This window comes from Jaculus jaculus, chromosome 4, assembly GCF_020740685.1.
Source record: "Jaculus jaculus isolate mJacJac1 chromosome 4, mJacJac1.mat.Y.cur, whole genome shotgun sequence".
Lineage (NCBI taxonomy): Eukaryota > Metazoa > Chordata > Mammalia > Rodentia > Dipodidae > Jaculus > Jaculus jaculus.
This window is the reverse complement of record NC_059105.1, coordinates 107,359,335-107,384,097: the sequence shown is the minus strand read 5'-3', so window position 1 is coordinate 107,384,097 and position 24,763 is coordinate 107,359,335. Positions and strand designations below refer to the sequence as shown.

At 40.0% G+C, this 24,763-nt stretch overlaps 1 protein-coding gene across 5 annotated transcripts in view; it reads right to left on the bottom strand.

Moving 5' to 3' along the window:
- Positions 1-24,763, bottom strand: part of St6gal2 (ST6 beta-galactoside alpha-2,6-sialyltransferase 2) — a 79,202-nt gene that overhangs the window by 11,844 nt on the left and 42,595 nt on the right. For all 5 annotated transcript variants that reach the window (XM_004651797.3, XM_045147382.1, XM_045147384.1 and 2 more), the window contains 4 exons: positions 20,585-21,579; positions 13,451-13,548; positions 11,768-11,869; positions 9,522-9,696 (listed from right to left, as the gene is read on the bottom strand). In XM_004651797.3, coding sequence (XP_004651854.1) covers positions 9,522-9,696; positions 11,768-11,869; positions 13,451-13,548; positions 20,585-21,521 — 1,312 coding nt within the window. In that variant the 5' untranslated portion in view covers positions 21,522-21,579. The remainder of the gene's footprint in view (positions 1-9,521; positions 9,697-11,767; positions 11,870-13,450; positions 13,549-20,584; positions 21,580-24,763) is intronic.

Sequence of the window (24,763 nt, the reverse complement as noted above, 5' to 3'; positions counted from 1 at the left end):
AAGCACTCAAATAGACATCTGGCCATTAAACAGAATTCAATTCACATCTTGCTTTTTACCTGGTCAAGTTTTATAGATGAATCCATGTAAGGGAAAAAGTATTATTTTTTGGCTAATTATTACTTAAGAGTCATTCATTTATAAGACTATGTTTTTCAAGTATTTTATGAGGAGGCAAAGTAACTACCAAACCAACTAAAACTTTCTCATTTGGTGATAATTACATGTTATATTATAAGACTCAGCATAATAAGCAGATGGATCCATACTTATTTGCTCTGAAACCTCAGTAAGAGGTCAACATGAACCTATCTTCAGATTACCTCATGATGTGAGTGAATAAGGAGCCAGCTGCAACACCCTGCCAACATGTACAGATGCTTCTAATGCACTGTCAGAGTCTAACAGAGAGCAGTCACTTAACTGAATTATGATCCCACCAGAACTATGCTGCTTTTCACTTAGCAGAATATTTAAAATTATATCACAAATCATGAAGAATTACAGAAATTTCCCCTTGATGAAAACATCGATTAGGAAAATTAGCTAGTGATATAAAACAGAACAAAATTTAAGTAACAGTGGAAAATATCAGCTTAAGTCACCTTTAATAAGCAAATTATCAAGTGAAGCAAGTTAGAAAGTCCTGAGGCTGCCCAATGGAATGAAAGGAAACACTTTTGTAAGGGTGAAAATGCTTGGGGCATTGAAATGTGCCAGGCTAGTGGGAATGTTGCCAGTATTTTATGGAATTTCCCATGAATTTGATCACAAAATAGAAAACTATGGGTACTACACTTCAGATTTCTTTAAGAGAATAGATTATTTTTAAAGTGATTTTTCCAGAATGAATCTGCAATTAAAAGATGTTAGAAATTTGAAACTCATGAAATAAGTCAAAAATTATGTACCACAATAAACAAAATAACATGGTGCAATAATGCTAGCTGAAGGTCAAATTTTATATTATGTCATTTGATTCATTATAGAAAAAAGCAAAAAGCTATAACATTTCACGTGATCACAAAAAAGGGATATAAGTACTGTATAATTTTGTGTTAATGTTCTGAGTTTGAATGACAATTTTGGAAAAATAGATCCCAAAATACAATGGAAAATGGAAAATAAAAAGGATTATAACTTACTTTTGAAATGGTCTGAGGGAAGCATGTGCAACAATTCTGAACTTTGGTCTAGGAAATCTATACAATCTAAAGCAGAGCTTAATGGACCATTATGGTGGGGATGTGGAAGACCAGGTGGATTCGAGAAATGTGGAAAGTAAAGGCCTGACTCATAATATTTCAGAGGTAAGTAAGGACTCTGTCAGGAATTGGGCTAGAGGCCATCTGCGTGATACTCTAGCAAAGAATATAGGAGCATTCCATGCATGTCCTGCGAACTTGAGTGAGGTTGAGTTGAAAATTATAGACTAATTTCTTTGTGGGGGAAATTTCAAGAAATGATAACATTCAGTCTGTGGTATGACCATTTCTCATAGCTCTTTTACAGATCTACAATAAGATATCAAAAATGAAAAATATGTGAAAGTAAAAGACACGCAAAATGTCATTTGGCAAAGAAAAGTGCATCAGCAAGGTTGAAGTTCCAGGTAAGGAGTGTACAGACAGCAAAATCCTTACAATTATTAAAGAGCTTGACAGTCTTACAGAAATACTATTCTTTTCACTGAAGATCCTAACTTGGAAAAACTCACTTAAAAGAAAAACGTCTAAACTGAGAATGAAACGAAGGGGTTTCTTGCTTGATCATGATATGCAGAGACATTTCATCCTACCCGAAACTGATGGCTAACCCTATAACGCACAACCCACACACCCCAACAAGGAGGGTTCCTGTGGAGGGGGGGGGGGCAGGGAAGAGACTAACAATGGTACCAACTTGACTATATTCACTGAGTACAAAAATGAAAAAAAAAATTGAATAAAAGCAGCCACCTATGAAGCACACAAAGGTAAGGGAGCTGTGGTCAAAAGTGGAACACTTCACCCTGCAATGGCAGTAGAACCTAGCAGCACGGTTCATGTTGCACTGGTTTTGCAGCCATGAAAGATGCAGGATTGAGAGGGTATGGGGTCTCAAACCATGGTTCCCAAAGCTGCTAAGGCCAAGCAATGTGTAACATGGTAAGAGTTCCTACCAAAAGGCTGTTAGAGACCACTATGAGAAGCTGTGAAAGTGAAGCCTAAGTTGGAATGAAGAACTCTAAATACAGGAGATGCCAGAGCCATGGGACACCTTCAGCCCTAAGGAGGAGACTATGTGTACCGCAAGTATCAGAACTGGAAGGGCATGGCTACCTAGACCCTTTGCAGCCCAGATGATTCCCCCATGAGCCCCAGATGCTGTACATGAAGCTCAAGCTTTGGTGCTTGTCCTGTTGGGTTTCAATGCTGCTTTGGTTGAATCTTTCCTTGTTCTAGCCCACTGCCTCCCTTTTCAATGGAAATGCTTACTCTGTACTATTATATATATTGGAAGTATGTAACTTATTTTTGATGTTTTAGGAGCTCACAGTTAAGAGACTGTCTATGTCTCAGAACAGTTTCTGTACTTATACTTCTGAAATGCATTGAGTCTGTTAAAGATTATTGGAACTTTCAAAGTTAAACTGAATGTATTTTAAGCTAGCCATGAGTCATTGGGGACAGGGGAGAGAAAACAATGGCTTAGAGTTATTTATTTGGATGTCAACCTGACAACAGATAGATTTGTGGCAGTTATTCTCTATTGTTGATTTGACTGGATCTAGAATCACCCAAAGACAAATCACCGATCATGTTTGTGAAGGATTTTCTAGATATTCTAGCTTAATTAAGGTGGGAAGGCCCACCCCAATTTTGAGCATTACTATTCATGGGGTGGGGTCAAAGAATAAATTTTTAAAAAAGTGCTTCTTTCCTCACTGTTAACTGACCAGCCACCTCTTACTCCTACTGTCATGCCTTCCTTGCAATGATGGACTGTGTCCTTTCAAACTATAGGCTGAAATCTTCCTCCTTAAGGTACTTTTGTTGGCATTTTATTATAGCAATGAGAAAGGACTTCTTTATTGTGCTTTTTGAAAAGTATATTACATATAGCACATGTCCACTGTACCCTTCTAGTATACTTCATACCAGGAACTGTGAGGAAATATGTTGACTTTAATTTGAAACATAATCAGACAATTGTTGGGGAAAATTCCAGCCTTTACAGTCATGAAAATACACCCTGAACTCCAGCACACTAGTGAGGCTTCAAATTTACCTTAGAGAAATAGTTGAATGGAAAGAAAAATTTATATATCACATTTAAAATAAATTTGTAGGGCTGGAGAGATTAGTGATTAGAGCTTACTGAAGCCTAAGGATCCAGGTTCAATCCCCCAATACCAAAATAAGCCAGATGCACAAGGCTAGAGGTCCTGGTACACCCATTCTCTGTCTCTCTCTCTATCTCTCTCTCTGTGTGTGTTCATGTGTGTGTATTTGTCTCTATCTGTCTTTGCCTATTTCTATCTCTCAAAAATAAAAATAAATAAATAAATAAATATGTAGTATGTAGTAGTATATCCTTAGACTCTTATAAAGACTATTAGCAACTTTAACTGATCAAAACATTGGAGTTTAAAGATAACAAATAAATTTGTCCTGACCCATACCTCTAGTTGAATGGTGAGCACTGATTTTATTCTGTTCTCTGCAAAGCTCAAGGTCTTAACCTCACTGTACAAGGTGATAGGTGAGGAAGTGACAACAGTTACAAAGAAGGTGAGGGACCAGCGGGACCATAAGATGAGTGATCACTTACTGGTTTACTTACACTTGGCAAACATTTATTATGTGCCTGGTCTGTAGCAGTTCACTCTGAGGGAGCATGTGCATCGTACCAACAGTTAACCCTGGATGTGGCCAAGACTTGTAAATGTATAAAACAAAATCAACATGGAAATTATTAGAAGCTAGAAAACTTGGGGGAGGTTTATTTGTTAATTAAAACATGTTCGAACATTTAGCTAATAGATTTATTTTTCTTTTTTTATAGAATGCTAAAATTTGCATCTTATTTTTCAAAATAAAAGTTGTTAAGCTGAGTGTGACAGCATACACCTGAAATCTTAGCACACAAGCAATCACAAATTTGAGGCCAGTCTGGGCTACAGATCTAGACATTGTGACAAAAAAAAAAATTTGCCAAGCAACACTAATAAAGTGAATAATGTTCTTTTCTTTAATATTTGGTTAAAGTAATGCCCCCCATTTATAATAGGATAAATAACATCTCCAGTCCTCCTCAGACTTACATACTATTGAAATTGAATTTTTAAAGTAAGATCTTATGGATTCTCAAGTAATGAAGTGGTCATCACATTAAAGTATATAAAGTGTTATTTTGAAAAGCTTTAAAAGTAATATGAATTATAAGTAATTCATGTACAATTTTGTCTTGTTTTGTTTTTTGAGGTAGTGTTTCACTCTAGCCCAGGCTGACCTGGAATTCACTATGTAGTCTTGGGGTGGCCTTGAACTCATGGTGATCCTCCTACCTCCGCCACCCCAGTGCTGGGATTAAAGGTGTGCACCACCATGCATGGCAATTTTAAGTTAAGTCTTCATATTTTAATTCAATTAGTATTCTTGATTTCAGTAACTTTTCAAAATATTTTGTAGGTAGAGTTCCTAATTTGGAATCCAGAGCTGAGCTGATGTTTAAAATGTATAAAAAGATTTTATGATGTATATGTAGTGTGTGTGTGTGTGTGTGTGTGTGTGTGTGTGTGTGTGTGTGTTGCAATGTGTGGAATACAGTTTTGAAATTTTAGATATGTGTGTTTAAGATGGAATGAGTTCTTTAGAGGCCATGGAGCTAAAAATGACTTTGAGAGGATGTGGAAAGAGGTTAAAGAGGGAAGGGCTACAGAACATATGAGATATGAAAATAGAAGCTGCCAGTACTAAAGGTGGAAAAGTTTTCAGTGGGAATTGTTTGAGTAGGAAAGAGGACAGTGTGAATGGGAGGATTATCCAAAACTAAGGATGCATGAAAAAAGCCCTAAGAAACCTACTCTGTAAGCTAACTGAAAAAAATGTACAATTAGTAAAAAATGTTTGGAGCTGGGGAAATTGATCAGTGGTTAAAGGCACTTGCTTACAAAGCCTACTGGTCCAGGGTTCAATTTTCCAGTATCCACCGAAAGCTGATGCACAAAGTCATATATGCACATGGAGTTTGTTTGCTGTGGCAAGAGGTCCTGGTGCATCCATACTCTACTTTTCCCTCTTTCTCCCTTTCTCTCACAAGTAAATAAATAAAACCATTTAAAAAGTGTTTGCACATAGGTACCAAGCATGGATGGATAATGGTACTCCCTGAAGCCACATGCTATTTAACAAAAATCCTAGTGCCAAGGTTATAGTTAGGGTTAGGGAGGCTCCAGTGGCCCCTAAAACAACAAAGACTACTACCCATAAGTCCTTATTGCTTAAGAAACCTTACACAATGGTTACAGAACACAGAGAAATCAATCTTGAATTCAAATGAAAGTTTCCTCCCTAGTGACTAGTATTCATAGTTCCAGAAAGTGTTAGGCAGGCTGCTGGTGGAAAAAATTCACCAATGGTCTTATCCAGCTATGGATCCTGTGTATTACAATACCAATATTCAGGCAAGATAAGCCTACTGGTGAAAAATGGCATGAGTATTCTAGAGTTAACCAAATGCTTTCTGATTGAATTTTAGGCCTGTTCCACAATAGAGAAGTCATATTTAGAACATTAAACCTTGTTAAAAAACCCATGGCTGTGGATGCCACAGACCTTAGGGGCAGCTTATTACTGTTGTCTTGCTAAAAGGACCTGCCTTCTAAAAAGTGTATTTATACCCAGAGATCAATGCTTCTCTTAGCACTGGTCAGAGGCACTTCTTTATGCAGTGGTTGACAGCAAGTGCAGAGTCTTGTAACTTGTCAAAGTTCTGAAAATATGTGAATATTCAGTTCTCAGCCCTATATGGAACATTAGAGATTCTTTCTAAAATGCCAAGAATTGGTTCTTAAATTTGAGTTCCAGGACTAGCATGACACCACTTAAGAATTATTTTGAAATTAAAATCCTTACCATCTCCATCTACTGACAATCTCTAGTGGCTGCCCTAGTAATCTGGTTTGTAAAGCTATGAAAACTACCCTCAAAGCTGGCTCCCAATAGTCCCTCCCTGCTAGTTATGCCTCTGTGTAGCTTGCTCTCACAACACCTGTGGTATCTCCCATCTATATAACAAAGAGAATACAGTAAATATGATAGCTTATGGCATTATAAATATAGCATGGCTATCTTGTATCCCCTGCGCCTAGGACAATAGCTTCCATGTTAAGAGGATGTCCAAGCTGCTCTGTGGAATGAAGCCCCGAGACCTCTTTCCAGCAGCCATGTGAGTGAGTTGATGCAGAAGCCTAGTGAAGACGGGTGACTGCAGCCTCACGAGAGTCTGTGAGGAGAATATCATACCATTCTGTCCCCAGATTTACTGACCTACACAAACTCTATTAGGTAAAGCATGCTGATTGTTCTTCTAAGTATTTATCTTTTGATATCCAGTAATGATTACTAATACAGGAACCTTATGGGTGATGGGAGGCATATCACACATTGAGAAACACTAATGAAAACAGACATTCATTACCAAATGTGGTCATTCCTTAATATCTGTGGGGGATTTGTTTAAGTGCCTCTTTTAGGTATAAAAATTCTAAGATTCTCACAATTTATAAAAATGTATATGTCCTCTAACTCACTCCACTGCACTACAAGCAGGATAGGACCCTTGGTTTTTACAACACTTGCAACATAGTGCCATGCCTGGAACACAGGAGGTGCTCAACCAGTATCATTTGATGAATGGGTCTCCCTTTCTTTGCTCAGTACCTCTCTCATGTGATGAGGGCCCAAACACAGGCCTTTGAATAGCACTAAGAGTGTGACATTTATGGGGTTTAGGAATAACTCCCAGGGAATCTAACTTGTTCCAGCCCCCATCATGGGATCCTTTTCCATACACAGAAATATGTTTACATATTAAGATAGTCAGCTTTTAGAATCATAGTATTTTATACATAAACTGAACATATATAAGAAATATAGGTAGTGGGTTTTGAAGTATAAGTAATCACATGTGAGACTAATTTTCACAAATAAATGAGTGCTGTTAGCCAAGAAAGTGATTTCTACTGCTTCACTCAGCACAGCCCTGGGCAGATGAGCACAGAAAGAGATCAAATGGACACTCTGTGGGGTTTTCTCTGCATGGGTACCTTCTTGCCAGCTACCAAGGCCCAGTGATGCAATGAAACCTGAGATATTCTAATCCTCATTAACACATCTGTGCTAGGTTCTTCTGTCTAGAGCTGATGTTAGAGTCAACAGAACTTGGAGTTGACAGATACTGAGTAAACAAGTCAATACTTTTCAACAGGAATTTAAAACATAAAAGGGGGTATTTGGAGAACAGTTTTTTGATAACAGGAAAAAAAACTCATTGATTTTACAAAAGTTCTTATGGCAGGCAGATTGAGATGTGGTTGACATCTCTCCACAGCTATCTAAGCACATCAGAGAAATGATATAACAGTTTCAGGCTCTTCGTCTGTTTCTGATCTATATCAAAGGAGAGGTAAAAAGACTACAACAGTATGACAGTGCTCAGTGTGCTGGCAAAAAGTACCTCTATTGCCAGGTTGTCTGTATACCGTATCGTTGGTGAGAGTCTCACTGTTAACTATGGCAAGGCTCAAGGACAATGAGTAAGTGTAATGAAGCCAGACCATGTCTCCTATTGCTTCATTACTCTTCACCTATGAAGTATCTCCTGCCTATTGGGAATTTAATTGTTTCATATCAACTTTATGTGTTTAGGTCTTTTTTGATTAACAAAACCCAGCAGAGCTCTCTTACATAACTCTGTGATAATGGTGATGCTTCCTACTGGTGATATCTAACATGGCAGTCACCAAGAGTATGTGGCAACTAAGAACTTGAAAGGAGGCTAGTGAGACTCAGAAACAGGCATTATTTGCTATTTAATTTGATTAACTGAAATTTAAGTGGCCTGTGGTAAGCAGATGCCACACAATACAAGACTAGAAAATAACAACTACAGATTGGCCAGCTACTTCACCTTAGAAAGGCTTTCTTATCATTCCTATTTCTTACCTGAGAATATTTGAGTCAAAGGTTCTAGCAACTTGTCCAAGGTCACAAAGCAAGCAAGTACACAGAATAATAAAATTGAAATTTACATAACCCCAACTTACTTTCTTGCAGTGGCAATGAACTACAATTCCCCTTCATGTTAAAGAAGATATAGAGGCAACAGTGAGTCTTTAAAAACTGTACATTCTCAATTAAAAAAACAATGAAAGAAAGCTGCCCATATGTGGCTTGAGCTCTTTCCACAAAGGCACATGGTGGATGTCTTTCCTTGGCTATAATAATCAAATTTGAGGTTTTAAAACTACAATTCTGCTATAAATTATATCTAACAGTGTCCCCCAATTGTGCTTTAATACTTTTGCAATAATAAAATATCAGTTACCTAATTTAAGATGACAATATGAAAATGATTTTATATTTTATTTATTTATATGGAGGGGGGAAAGAGAGAGAGAATGAATATGGGTCTGACAGGTTTTCTGGCCACTGCAAATGAACTCCAGGCATATGCCCCACGCTGTGCATCTGGCTTATGTGGGTACTAAGGAATTGAACTTGAGTCAGGGCAAGTCATGAGACATAGGCTTGGCAGGAAAGTACCTTAACCACTGAGCCATCTCTTCAGCCTGAAAAAAAGACTTCATTAGATTTGCATAGTATCCTGTCATGCTAAGCATGATTCTAGAATGTTTAACATTTACTGACAAACCAGATTATATTTTCTTTCTTATATCAACAGGACCCTATGAAATTATACAAAACAAGACAAAAATATTGCAATCGCAAGAGCTACTTGGAAACAGTGTCAAAGGCAAAAGGGAGAGAAATCAGGGCTTAGTGAAAATAATATGCAGTCATATTGTATTTGATAGCATTCTATGTAAAATATTTCATGTTATACTATTATAAACCCTCTCAAAAATCTGTACCCTCAGCAGAGGATACTTATGCATCCTTAGTCTAAAACCAAACCAGGGCCATCTCCACAAATCTCCCTGTATACATGGAGAGCCATATGCAGTCCTTGAAATTGAAGTTACAACAAAATAAGTATCTTTTTTATGTGCTATAGCCTTTCATATTACCAGGGGCAACATGTAAAATGTGCCTTAATACTGCCCTTCAGAGTTAATATCAAAGAAATAATGGGGTGAAAAGGCAAACCATAGATATAGAAATGGGGCAAAACCACACACTTTGAGTATCAAAGCCTGGCCACACTGCTCTCACTGTATGATATACACCATGATGGCACGTACATTTGCTGAATACCAGATTCACACATCATTCCAATGCTCAACAAACACATACCAATGAAACCAGAAGACGGTGGGTTGGGCTGAATCTTCTCTTTTGTGTTCTCCTGTATGATGTCCCAAAGCTGCCATATAAACTTAGGGTGAAGAATGTAAAATGGCTGTGCTGGGTTTCTCTGACGATGTTGAATATACGGAGTGAAAAGGTTGTAATCTGGCTTCTTGTACCACTAAAAATCAAGAAACAAAACAAAACAAAGCAATCAAGAACATAAAATTACACTGTGAAAAGGAGGTAACAGTATACAGTCTGGGTGACTTAGAGGCTGGGAGGCTAGACTGGGACTGGAGGAAGGAGGAGACCAGCATTCTGGTGCTAGCAAGAATAATACCATATCCTATGACAAAATGAGGCACATGGGGTAGGTTGGCATTAAGAAGTATTTTCTGCAAAGGATCAGAGTACCTGAACCTGTCTGGGTCAGAGGTCTCATTGGCCTCTATCCAGGTCTAACACAGCAGCATGGAAGCAGTCATAGACAACGTATGCCACAGGGCACACTGCATTCTAATGCAACTTTATTAAGGTAGGAGAATTGCCCACTGCAGTTTGTTCTTCCTTGAGCTCAAGAAGTATATTTCAAAATACATTTTCCAAATTTCACTTACATTGGGAGAAAGCACAGTGTAGGTCTGGGAGAAGAGCTACAAGGTTGAACAGACTAGATTAACACAGGGACTCTTGGGTTGGGGCACTAACCTGTCTCTTGATATGACGGTAGATATTTGCAGATATGAATTTATCAGTATTTAAAAGAATGCATACTTACATTTTATTGCTCACATCTTGTATGAAAAAGCCAATACACTTAGTTTAGAACAAAAGTCTTCAGAAGTACCATAATGTGAGATTTATGGAAAGTATGTAGGGAAAGGCTTAGGTCACTAAGTTCTGAGAGTCCCATGTAGACATTATGGTTATACAATGGGTGTATATTAATATCCTAAGTAACACTGATGAAAATAGTTTGTGGCTATTTGAGAATGGCTAGATTAGCTCCTTGTTAATAAATTAGGCCCCTGAATTAGGTGGTACTGGCAATGAAGCAAGAAAAATGGGTCTGGAGAAGGTTTTGGGCCTTCTCCAGCCTCCTTACCATCCTCTTGTTCATCCCAGGCCTCAACACAGGGGACAATGCCACTTGAACTTTGATTCTGTCCCTGTTCACATCCATCAGGTAGAAAACTTTTGCCCTGGGTTTGACTACTTTGATAAAAAAATCAAGGTCAACAAAAGAAATGTTTAGTCAATTCACAAATAGCAAGAAAGTCACCAGAGCTTGAACTTGAGAAAGTGAGAAGAAATCTAGAAATATCCAACCTCAAATGATTCTGGATCCTAGACCAGGGAGCTTTCCCAAGTATCGAGTTGAGGCTGTACCTTCCACTTCTGGAAATTGGGCTGTGTCTGGGACATTTTTAAAAACACAAGGCAGGTGATTCTAATTTGCATCTCTGGTAAAGAAAATGTTGGTGACTATCCAGCTGGGGTCTCAAGGATAGTGACCCACACTCCTTTGAAGGGCCCCACTCTGTATTGGGTTTTTCTCTAGGAGTTTGACATGTTGCAGGAGCTAAGATCTGTCCTGTACATTCATTTTATGATGGTTGAATTCTTGGCTTTTGTCAACCAAGGCAAGGGTTCATATGCAGCCAACAGCATCTCATAGAAGACTAAACATCATCCATTCTTCACAGCCCCTACTAAAAATTAAGCTTGCTAGCTTTTGATGTGAGGTCCCGCCAACCATAGCTATTTGTTTACTTAATAAAGTCATAATTTTCCAGAAAGTCTTAAATATAACCACTTGCATTTTGATAGCTAGTCAAACTTTCTTCAGCTCTATTCTATAACATTTAACATATTCAGAAAGAGCCAAGGAGAAAAGAAAGCCATAGATAGTCTCTATTTAAATAGCAACTAGCTCTTTATATTTTCTTGCAAGCTATTTCTAATTGATTTCCAAAGGTCTTGCAAAATATCCTCTCATAATGGAACAATTATCAGTATTGGTAGCCTAATCTTCATATTACTGTGACCCTCTGAATATTTAGACATGCTACACTTTTCCTTCAGTCCATTATAGGAATACGCCACCTTAACTAGGTATCAAAATGAATGCAGACACATCGGTGAGTTAGGACCCATATGCAGTTAGTTTCCTCCCCTTAAATTTTATACTGATCTGCTCAAGGGACACCATCTCACTATTGGGGTGAAGGGTATCAACAAATACTTACCAGGTTAAGATTAGCAGAATAAGGAGCTGGGTCCCAAGCCACCAAGATTACATCTTTATATAAAGAACTGTCAATAAAATGATGGCTGGGGTTTGTCAGAATCTGCAAAATTACAGAAAAAACAAACCCTTCAAAACCAGTGTTTGCTCTTTCAAAGTTAGATTTAAAAATATTTAAAGATCATAATTTAAATGATGAAACAAAGCATAATTCATGATTTCTATTTTCCTTTGGGGGAGGGATTGAGGCTGGCATGCACGTCAACCTATGTAGGGAAATGTATTTTTAAGAAAAACAAAACAATGACAACAAAACTCCCATAATAATTCTTTAATTGTTACCGGCACTGTATCAAATTTCATGGTTTGTACTTCAGACACTAATGATGTAACCACCCAGCTAAATCAGGACCTTGCCTCTCTCATACTATCTGCCATGTAATGTGGGACAGTAGTGGGTGAGAGCCAACTGATAACTGAGTTATGAAGGCATTTACAAAGGGTCAGTGTTCCTCCAAGGCCCTAGTAGATTGTTCTGGATTGATTTGTCAATTTCACATGACATTTACCTTTAAAATTATCATCTGGTACTATTTATTTCTCAGCTTAATGATGCAATTTTTTCATCATTATTAAGATGGACCTTTTTAAGTATAATATTTTCATGTTTTGAAGTGAGGATGTATGTTACAGACCCATGTATTTTAATTTGGCAGGGTTTATCTCTTCTAGGAGAAGCTGCTATGAAAGAAATGGTGGGTCTTATAGTCAATGGTATCTATGAATTAAGGAATATGGTAATTGTTTCTTCCTTTGCTGCAGGCTTCCTGGTGCAATGAACTGTACAGAGTGCTAATCATTTGTTTTGCAAGCAACTGGCCATAAATCATTTATGTTTTTACATATTTTTGAAACACTAGAAATTGTTGTAGTTTGTTTTGAGAATAATTTTACCATAAATTTAAAAGACATTCTTATTAAGAACATGAAGAAGATATTTTCATTTTCTATTAAACAAGTCATTTTAGTTTTTAAATTGCCAAATAATAGACTGAACTTATAAAGATACCCTGAAAATTCTAATTTTTCTTTGCCTTTCTATCTCCTTTAGCAATCTATTTACATCACCATGATTTCTGTGCATTAAACAGCCCTTTCTTATTGTCAAAATGAAGCATGCTTATGTATATGATAATAAAACTATGTTAACATAAAAATTGTACATCTATGCCTAATATAATTTACGTTTTTTACTTATTTTAAAAATATTTTCACTTATTTATTTGCAAGAAAGAGAAAGAAACAGGGAAAAAACATGTGTGTATCAGGGCCTCTTGCTACTGCAAGTAAACTGCAGAGACATTCACCAGTTTGTGCATCTAGTTTTACAAGAGTACTAGGGAATTAAACCCAGTCCAGCAGACTTAGAGATCAAGTATCTTTAAATTCTGAGCCATCTCCACAGCCCTGATATTCATTTTGCTATTACTTACATAGTTCTTCCCATTATATTCATATTTCAATGTCATTATCTATAAATCGTCTTCACTAATTCTTGACAATTATAAGACTCATAAATAGGCAAATGTCATGGTTGTGGATAATCAGAATTTTTTTGTTCACTCATTCAGTTAAAAGATTTTTCTATAAAAATGTACCACTGAAAATACTCCATCCATCTTACCTGGGAGTTAATGATGCGCACTGTGGTTTTATTTCCAACATCTTTCTCATAGCCACGTGTAGGAGCAGAGTTAAATCTCAAAACTGCATCATGAGAATCTAAGGGCAAATACGTAACTAAATTTTTTTTTTGCAAAGGCATATAATATAGGAAAATACATTAAGACAAATCTTTCAATACCCAAAGCTAATTAGACACCACTAATAAACTATACATATATACACATTTTTCAGAAAATATAGGGTTGATTTAGGATGAGAACTTGAGTGGGGAAATTAGCAAGGAAATATACAGTCACACAGCATTGGCCTATCCTTTTTAAATAAGCAAGTGGTTCCACAGGTTATAGTGCCCTAGTGACACAGTGACCATCTCAGTTTGTGTACATATACCCTATGATGCTCATACAATGGTAATACTGCCTAAATGATATTTCTCAGGATGTGTCTCTTCACTAACTCATGTATTACTGTGTGTATATATGTGCACACACACACACACATAAATAATTTAATTACAGGTGACTTTGTATTATCCTAGTTACATTTAAATGCTTGCTTACTTGGCATATTGTTTACAAGTGACAGTCTGAAGGTTTCAAAACATTAGAAGGTGGATCTACAGGACCAGTAAACTGCTGGGATGTTAGTGGCTCCTTGCTCATGCCTTCCTACTGCCTGCAGAGTGGAGGCCACATGTGGCCAGCCTTGTATCCACTATTGTTGCCTTCTCTTACAGGGTGGAATCCATAGCCTTCAATTCTGCCTTAACACCTTTTAGTGAAGGCGTAGGCTTAACAGGAAAATCACTTCAGATTTCTAAGCAGCTTCACCTCCTGGCACCAATGCCAAGAAGCTCTGAGTAAGAACCTTAAACCCTCCACACTTATAGAGCCACTGTATGACCAACTACAGCACTGGAGACTGGAGAAAACAATGTCATCACTGGCAAGGGTTCTTTGTGCACTGTACTGTCACACTTCATCATGGCAGCCAGACTTTCCCCAGCTCATGAATGCTGGGCAGAAAGGGGCCTGGTGAAAACAAAGCTCCTAAACTTGGAGGTGGAGAGGCTGATGAGAGGTGGAGAAGAACAGGCTCATTTTATTAAAGGTAAGATGAGAGAAAGCTCCCTTTACTCAGGGCAGGCTATCAGCAGATGTCTTGAAAGTCTCCACATCAGAGTGAATGAATAGGAATTCATACAGGTTGCCTTTGGCTGTAAGTATTCAAAATCCATTCCAAGTTGTACTTACAATGATGAGGACCGTAAGAATGAGAAGTGAGCTCATGGATTTCTGATATGTTCAACCACCACAGAGACACACGAGTGTCGTTCTGACCATGACTGCATTCTATTCAAGACCCTCTGGCAGCCTGATTTTCCTGTGGGTCCCTAGTGCTTTAAATGATGCATTGATTGACAAATCCTGAACTCAAAGAATTTCAGTGTTGAGCACCAAAATCACACTTGGATATCAATGCATGCATATGCTATGAAACAGTTGACAAGCTCTGACATGTAGGAAAAATCTGGCCTGCCACCTGTCTTAGTAAATGATGTTGTAGTGCAGCACAGACACATCTGTGGTCTGTAACAATGCAGCTGATTTGCAATCGAGATCCTATGGCCTACAAAGTCTACATTATTTACTACACGGCTTTTAAGAAGAAAAAAGTATGCAAATCACTACATGGAAACAATGCCCAAATACTAGAACACTTTCAGTTAAGGGCAGGTCCTTTACTGCACAATTTAAGCACTTTGCATTTATTCTGCAGTGAATTGTTTTACTATTTATTTTTACTAAATAGTGAATTAACAAACTATTTGAGCTAGAAAAGTCAGATTACTAGCAGCGGAAGAACTTACATTTTATGGCTCAGGAATAGAGACAAATGATTACAAAGCTATTTTTACCACACTGAAAAGAACACTCAGTGTAATGAGGGCAGGGAGAGGTAACATAAGAGTACACTCGGATAGAAATACGAACAATATGCAATATGCTCATCCAATAAAGTTCTCAACAAAGAGAAAGCTAATTATTGTACCACTAAGGAGGGCAAAAAAAATTTAAGTGTTTTATCTATATTAAAAACATAAAAAAAAAACAAATTTGTAGAAACAAAGAAGATATTGAGAAGGGTGGAAATGTTTCAAATGTTTGTAAATATCTTCATTTGTCTCTGCTTCAGCCTTCACTCTGTTGTTTGAACTGAAGTATATGAAGACCCAGAGAACTGTGAACACAATTCTTCGATACCTCATCAAGACTTGACAAGTGTTAGTTTGCAAAAGATTGGTTGCAATGTAGCATCTAAAAACACATGGATGAGCTTTTATTTGCCTGAATAAATTGATAGTACTGGCTTTTCATTATAAAGTGCAAAGCAAGGTGCTCTGGGCAAGCTATTGTCTGTGCCTCCCAGGCAGTCTCTCTTGTAGAAAATCCTTCGTGGCATATTTGTGTCTAAGATTCAAGACGTGTTTCTTTTTAATTAAATAAATGCATGGAAATTTAAGAATCCAACTAGATCTACCACTTTCACATTTAGAAGTATATCTTGATCTTAAAATGGGTCTTTCACCCATGCAAAATTTTGCAATACTGTGAAAAGATCATTTGACAACTTTTATTTATAAATAAGTTGGACAGATATTAAAAATACTTACAAATATTACAAATACCTTATAAAGTATTTTAAAAAAACATACTGGTAATATCCCCAAGGATCTCATCACTTTTCAGATATGAGTACCTTTCAAATTCATGGCTGAAAGCTTGAATGTTATCATTGTAAAAGATTTTGTCAGTTATCCTCCTAAAATGACATTCTCATTTAATTGCTTTTTAAGAATATGTCTGCCAAACAACCAATTCTGAATAATTAAAGCATGTCTTCTTGTCAATTTATTTTCAAATAAAAAGTGTACTCCATGCCCCAAGTGGCTAGTTCATCTTCCAACTGAACTTCACAGTGCCTTCCTAGTGCACATTGGTACACAGAAGTGCCTTCTCTTGTTTCCAATGTTGTCATACAGAACCTACATTCACCTGTACTCAAAAGGTTGAGACGTCACAGATACAGTCACTTTGACTGCTGTATAAAGGCCATTCACAGTGAACCTAATGTGTTTTTTGCTGCTGCCCTTTCTGGTGAAAACACCATGATGAGTAATGCAGTGAACCCCACTGCCCAGGTGTGCACAGAGGCTAGCAGTTTTATCCAGCACTGCTTTTGTTTTCCCCAAGCAAATGTCAATGTTTAAAAGGAAATGATTATTACAAAGACAGATTTTACCTTGTAGAGCCTAAAAGGCTTCTGTGAGTACTAACTGAGGTGGTGATGTAGGACAACTGACTAACAAGGGAAGAGATGAGAGGGAACATTGGGTATTGGGGAGATGCTGGGGTCTTGGAAGAATCCAAGGACAAGGTGGAAATGAAATGTGACAGCAACATTCCTCAGCTATAGCTCTTCTAGGAAGCTATGCCTTCTCTCTCTGTGACACAGCCTCTGTCTCACCATCAGATCAATATACCCAGGCTCCTCAGTGGTAGATGAGCTTCAAGTCATCAGAACAATAATTTTAAATTAACTACATCACCCTTGAAAACTTCCCATTATTTAATTGTCTGTTATCCTACATGGAGCAATATCATAAGCCTTGCCAAAACTTTAGAAGGCAGAGGGCAACAAATATCTCTGGAAGTGGGTTGGTTTGAATTTGTGTTTGTCTCAAGAGTCACCTGTGTGGAAGAGGCAGAGTGATGTAGTTTGTTCAACGTGGGGAAACTGTCAATGAGCAGGACTGGAAGAGGAAGAGCTGAAAGCATCTCTTCCTTCAGCACATATTTGGCAAATTCATGCCTGGCTGGGTGGTGCAACCTGGAAATGCATCTTCAGAAGCTAAGCCACCCATTCATACTTAGAAAAGAAGGAACAGATTAGACAGCAAACATGAGGAGAATAAAATCAAGCTTCAATTCATGAGAAGGCATTTCTAGGCCAGAGCAGACCTGTGGTGACTTTAGGACAGAGTCACCTAAGTATATCCACTGAAATAATCAAGGAGCAGCCAAGCCAGAGCCCCCAGGACCATGTCACAGCCTAGCCTTGGCCCATGGGTTGCAACCTCACCTTTTTCGCACCCTCCTCCTGATCTGTCCTAAGAAAATAAAATCAAAATAGCTGGAGCATGCAGCCTCGAGGCAGTAATGAGTGGCATGCAGGGATAAGACAACTGCTCCATGACTCAGCTTAATAGAATGAGATCTAGGAGACAGGATTCCATAATCCAAGAAACACCACCAGGGGGAGCCAAAAGGTAGTCAACCTACAAACCCCAATTATACCTGCCTTCCCCTATAAAAGAAAGGAGCCCCTAGAAAGGGTTTCCTGGAAGAGTTGAGGTGGGACTAAGAAACATGGCTACCTTGTGTGTCTTCTAGCCCTGCCTTAAAATTTTCACCAAATCATATCTTCACTTAGCCAACCCATGAGCAGTTATTTAGAGGGGCAACTTAAGGTTAGGGACAGCATATCTCAACACTACTGTTGCATCTATTATATGAGTTTGTTTTTGTCATGGGAGCATTAATGACCACATGGTTTGTATTCGCGTCTTCAGGTAAGTAGGAAGGAGAGATGTCAATAGCAGACATGCACAGTGCTGATTCTGAGACACCAACTCAGAGAGAGGAGTAGCTTTTTGTTTATATTAACTCAGTAATGCTGTGTTTGTGAGACTTGAAAACACTAGGTACCAAATATAATTCAAAATGAAACAGGACAATTAGTAAAAAACAAGCAAACATGCCCCAGGCATAGTCTTCATTTGTGACTTTACAACTCTAATCATGAAGTGCACACAGTTGAAATTAAATCTGGATACTAGAAACTAACAAATATGTAACTGTGTCACTTCTGTTCTCCAAAAACATGCCTTCCAGTATCTTTCACATCCTCTTCCAAATTTTCAAATAGACTTTAAAAGGCTGTGGTCATGATTATTTATGCAGGAGTAAAGAGCAAGGGAATTCCCTCTGGCAGGCAGGAACCATACAAATACTACATATTTATAGTGCAGAGGTGTTTAAGACAAAACAAAACCAAAAGTTATTGCCTACTTCAAAGCATAATACTTACACTTCTCCTGAACAACATTAATACTGGCCCTTGGGAACGAGAAAGAACTGTGGTGTTATTTCACCCTAGGGACAGCTATACCACTGCCTTCTTAATAAACTGCAGAGTGTTCTGTTCTGGCTTTGGCTACAAGCTTGTGTGACACATGGACAGTGTTATTATGAGCCTGTAATAATGTCACCATTAAGACTGAGGGACTTCACACTAGAAGCCAGATTTGTTGTCTTGGGTTTGTAACTTTAAAAAAAGTAATAATAATCCCATTCAGCCTCATTCTCAGGGACATCTGAGTTGGCCTATGGTCATTCCAGAATGAGGGCAGGGTACCAACCATTCTCCAAGGGCACAGAACTGAAGGTCTCACTTAAAGTGAAGTTACGAAACAGCAATTATTATTCCTCTGCGAGGAGGGAACAATGTCCCTGGATGTCATTTCCAGAGTAGTCTATGCTGAGAATATACTAGCTGCTGTTCTGCATTTAGACTTGCAGTTGAGTCTCTGTGCTGAGCCACTGTTGTTATCTGTACTTTGTAAAGAACCAGACATACAGTTTGGGAAAACATGAGTTTGGGAAATGAATGGATGACCTTAAGAACTGGCTGCTTGCTTGCGGGGTGGATGTGGAATCGGCCTGACTACAGAGACAGATCCTGGAGGGAAAGATCCAAAAGGACTTAGGATGTGTTTCATGCCCAGGAGAGGACAGTATCTGTCTACTGGCAAAGAAGAGAGATGGGAAAGTTCAGGCCTCTTAGCAAGGCCTAAGAATCCCATGGAGTGCCAATGCCAGCCCATCTGGGGTAAGGCCTAGACTCTAAGGGTTGGAAATGGACTTCGATCCTACCCCATTCTTTCAAGGAACAGACATTGGTACTCATACTCTACTCAAAGAAGGGAGGTGTGATGCTCTGCCATGTCAACTTGGCTAGGCCATGCTGTCTTGTTGGCCAAACAGGAGTCAGAACAGTACTGTGCAGGAATGTTTAAAGATGTGACTAGTATTTAAATCATTAGATTGAACAAAGCAAATTACACCTTAAAAGTGGTCCTCATCCAACCAGCTGGAGGCCTTAAGAACATAGATTAAGTGCCCTAAGGAAGGGGTTCTGCCTCACAAATGCAACAGAGAATCCCTGCCTGAGTTTCCCACCTGTTAGCATGTCCTAAAATTTCAGCCTTGAGAGCCACCACGATCACTGAGCCAAGTTATTCAAATCTCTCCCTCACATTCTTTCATATCCTATTGACCCATATAAGCACTGTGAAACTTGTGTCCTCTGTCATGTGGCGTCGGTTTGAAGGTAGTGCAACAGGGAGATGGAAGCCCAGGTATGGTCATGTTGCTTACCATTCCGAAGAAGGTCTTTATTATGGGCAATGGTCTTGACCCAAATGTAGGGCACAGCAGAAACCAGTGCTCATTTTCCCCCAGAAGCCATGTCTTCAACAGCAGCCCACCTCTCTTAATTAAAGCCCACAGATTTAGGATTGGTCCCTGAAAAGCCTAAGCTATCATTATGTGCCCTTGCTGAAGGTGATAACCCTGGCCAGGATATCTCTTGAACCTTTGTCCTTTTGTTGGTTCAGTCCCCATAGTCCCACCAGATCTGAGGCTTCCCTCCCCCTCCATGCATGGTCACTGTAAAGAACTGCATAGTTTCTGTAAAGATAATATCTGAGCCAAGAGCAAGCATGGAGCTGCCATCCACTCCTACCACCACCAGCTCTGGGGGAACACCAAGTTTTGTTCTCCAAAGAGGTCTTAGGACACTGCTCTAAGACTTTCCCCCAAAGAACATCTCTGCAGGGACTTCAGACAGCCGCACTGTCCTAGCCAGGGCAAATTCCCCCGAAGGCTCTCCAGTATCGAGGGCGCCCACCCTAGCCTGTCAGCCAGGAAAACCCAGGGGTTCAGGGAAACAACCAAACCCCACTTCCCCTGGCTCAAGAAGGGGAGACCTGGGGCCCTGCGCGACCCACCTATTTCCTCGCCCAGAGAGGAATTGAGGATGGCGCCTGCAGACATGACGACCGCACAGCTGCGCAGGCCTCGCGGGTGCAGCTGGCCTAGGGGCACCGCGGGCACCAGCGGCCGCCAGCCCAGCGCGGAGAAGGGCGCCTCAGTGCCATCCAGGGTGCGCACGCGCACTCGCCGGCGCAGCTCGCACAGCAGCTCGGTTCGGCTCAGGCGGGCTTCGCGCCGCCCGCGGAAGCGCACGCCGTGCTTGTTGGCGGCCAGGTAGTCCCGCATGGCCTTCTGCAGGCGCGGGTTCAGCATCTTGGAGGAGACGTTCCCCTTCCACAGCCGGTACAGGAAGGCCCTGGACATGGAGGCATACAGCCGATCGCCGTTCTCGCCATCTTCCAACATGGGGCTCCTTCCTTGCCTCCCCTGTCGCTTCTTTACCAGTTTCCTTTGGGCCGGGCCAGCCGGCCTGTCGCGCGAGGTGGACTCCCCAGGGGATGGGAACCCCAGTGTCCCTTGCGTGTGGCTGTACCACCCTGGCTGACCTGCAGCAAAAATGTAGTCGTCCTCAGGGTAGAAAGCACTTGGAGATTTCCTCCTGACCTGAGATGAAAAAAACTCTTCTCCATTTCCAAATGTGTCTGGGGCCTGATCCCATATCTGGGGGTCTCCAGGCCCGGTGTGAAAGGGGCCGGCTGGGTGGCTCTCTGGCAGCGGCCTGTTTGCATCCAAGCCCCCAAGGGAAGCTGGCTCGTGCAGAGCGCCCATGATGGCCCTCTGCTTACCCTGGATGGGCAGGAGCCCTCGGGTTTCCAGGAAGGAGAAGGAGCTAGGTACAGGTTCAGCAGGGTTGCTGTCCGTGAAGTAGATGAAAATCACCAAAAAAAGAAGCCCCCAAACAAATATTCCAAAAAGCATTCGCTGTCGCCATTGTTTCAAGTGTGGTTTCATGGCAGACCTCTAGTGCCAGCACCTCGCCTTGATATCCTAAAGTACTGTGAGGCCAGACCTGCAAGACAGAAGCCATGGTTAGTTAGCATAGGACACCTACTCAAGATCATCTTGGAGACAACCTAGCTTGTGTAGTTTGCAAGGTGGGGACACGGAAGGGGGACTGAAGAATATTAGGGGGCACAGCCACCAGGTGCTGAGCGGAAGAGGACTCATTCCTCCCAGTCTTAACTTCTGGTCTCTCTTATATGTCAAGGAATCCCACCACCCCAGATAACTTGTGGGAGAGAAAAATCTGTGCCAAGTGGCTCAGGGACATGTCTGCCTCTCCATCCTGAGACCTTCTCTGTGGAGGCCTATCCCAACACATTTCCTCTGCGCCTGACTTTACAGAACTCCAGTTGGATAAAGAAGGTGTTACAATGAAACATTGTTAGTTACCTGCCTACTAGTGGTCTATGAAAAGCTCTGGACGAATGTATTTTACAAGCAGCAATGTTGTGAGTTTCTCAGGAGTGATAAACCTATCTGAGTCTTCATGGTCTCCCCCAGGCCCAGAGGCTGCCTGGAACATACCAGAAGTCAACCACTGGTGGCATTGAATAAAGCAATGCCCAGTGACTGTGGCTGCTGGTGAAAGCTGTGCAGTATGCCTGCTGACTTAAACAATGATCCAAGGAACACCTTCCACTTCTGCAACCAAAATGGAATCACCAAGGCCACAAAATACACTAGAAGAGATAATATCAGTGGTCCATTTGCTGTTTGCCGGCCTTGGACTTAATAGTTGTCTTGGGTTATCCTGTCTGACATTATTTTCTCTTTTTAATTTTTTTTTTGTCTGGTATTTTTATCACCAAATAAGCAAAATAATACAGTTATTTTCATTTATTGTAATAGAAAACTGAGGCCCAGAAAGGCAAAATAATTTGCTCAAAACCAGTAAAAGCACATAAACATTATATACAAACCCATCATAATGCTAAGGTTACACTCTTAATACAAACTTTGACTCCTCAACTATCTGTGGTAAAGGTTCATTTCCCCCTAATTTGTCACTCTCTAATATATTTTTGTATTTCTATCTGTGTCAGGATATCATAGCAACATCCAATTGCTGTCAACGTAGATAAAGGGTGACTCTCCAGGTCTGCACTCATCTCACTAGGAATTGACAAAGGATAGCTTGCTATCATGCAGTCTGGGTCAAATGCATTGGGTGTCATCTTCTATGTTACTTGACTACCCTGTCTGTGCAGGACTCCTTGCTTCACTGCTTCAAGCAATAATACCTAACAAGATCTAGAAGCTCCTTCAAGTATTTTAAGAATCAAATGAAAACTGGAACATTATTCTTAATGACAATTATTCTATTTCTACTGCTCTGTTACTTTGCACCTTCTGACACGTAATATTGGAGTGAATGTGGACCCTACAAGTCAGAAATTCATAACCATATGCCTGCCCTTACTTCAGATACCAGCTGTATGTGGGGTTCCCAGGCCATGATCTTATTGTCCAACTATTAAACTGGAAGTTGTCAGGATACCCATCTGGTTTGATAATTTTCTGTAATGACTAACCAAAATCAGCAAAATGATATTCTTAATGATTTTAGTTCTATAAGAATATACACAGGTTAACATCTGGAGGGATACTGCCTCTACCATATCAATTATCCAGATAGCTCCACTGAGCATTGTTGCCACTGCTTTTATTGGGGTTTCATTATGTGGATATGATTGATTGAATCATTATTCATGTGAGTGAGCTCAGTCTCCAGCCCCTTTGTACTCCCTGGAGAAGAAGTCCAAGTTCCAGCCATGTAATCTCACGCAGTTGGCCATTCTGGTAGCTGGTTCCCAGCCTGAATCTATGCGGGGGGGGGGAGGGCTCTGGGGTAGGTGTCTGTCAGTCACTCCATCAACACAAACAGAATGTTTTTTACACAGTAAATTTCAAGTGTTTTATAAGCTCCAGGACCTAATCTCAAGACAAAGACCAGAAGAATCCTTTAGCATGCCTTCAAGGCTGTAGTGGCTAGTTTAAATGGCTAGATTCATACCTCTGACTGGAAATGACCAATCACCTGGTTTCTCCCTGTACTGAATAGCAGCTTGCGTGGGCAAGGAAACAAAATTAGTAACATCATTTCAGCACTAGGTTGAGAGAATATTTTTAAAACATACAGACAAAGGTGAGATGCATGCATACAGGGAGGTAAAATAAAGAAGATAAAGCTTTGAGCTGGCCTGAGGGCATGTCCCCCAATGCCATATGAATCATGTTGCCTGAGTTCTGTAGCCTCAGTGAGCCTGCCGAAGTGAACCTGCCGAAGTGAACCTACAGAATTCCACAAAATGCTTTGCAAAAACAGATCCTGACTTCATTATATGAAAATGCCTAGTCCCTGGCGAGAGAAATGGGAAAGCTTTTCTGTCAAGGGAGATGATGGCAGGCACAGTATGGAGGGAGAATAATGAGAGGATGTCTGGGTCACAGAGGTGGTAAGAACAAAGGGTTTTGCTGTAGGTCAGGACACTGTGGACATCTCAGGAAGGTCACAGCAGGAGGATTTGGGTAACCCTCTGAGCTCCACAAAAGGAATAAGGATCCCAAGGCAAGAAATGTTGATTTCCCTATCAGGTGAGACACCCGTGGCTCCTACTGCACAGTAATTATGGAAAAGAATAGGTTTGCTGCCTCCACTCATGATTAGACTTCAACTTTCAACAATTCAAAAGACTTCACTGCAACTAATGTAGCAGCAAACCTTCTGCTGCTAATTAAGAGAACATCCTCCAAAACGATTACATCTCAAGGAAATGGTAAATCCTCTGCTAGCAAAATGCAAAGAAATCACTCTACTTATCCTTGGTCTTCCTCAGTAGCCCATCTGTAACAGATCCAGGACATACAGGTGAGAGACAACAATGTAAAAACTGTGCGTTTTTCTTTTTCATGTAGAAGGGAAGCTTTAGATAAGTAATAGAAAGCATATTTCCCTAATATAGCATCTCTGAAATATTATAATGATTTTGCTTAAACAGAGTTGTCTGTTACACTCACTGCCACTTGCCATCATTAGCTGGTGTGATATAAATGGCATCAGGAGGGATAAGAGGCCCATCAGGCAAATCATCTGTCCCCAGGTGCCAATGGAAAAGTGTTCTCTAATCAGACCTTCACATGTGTTTTGCAGATGAAGGCTTAAGTGATTGAAGCTGTCTCAAGTTCTTACC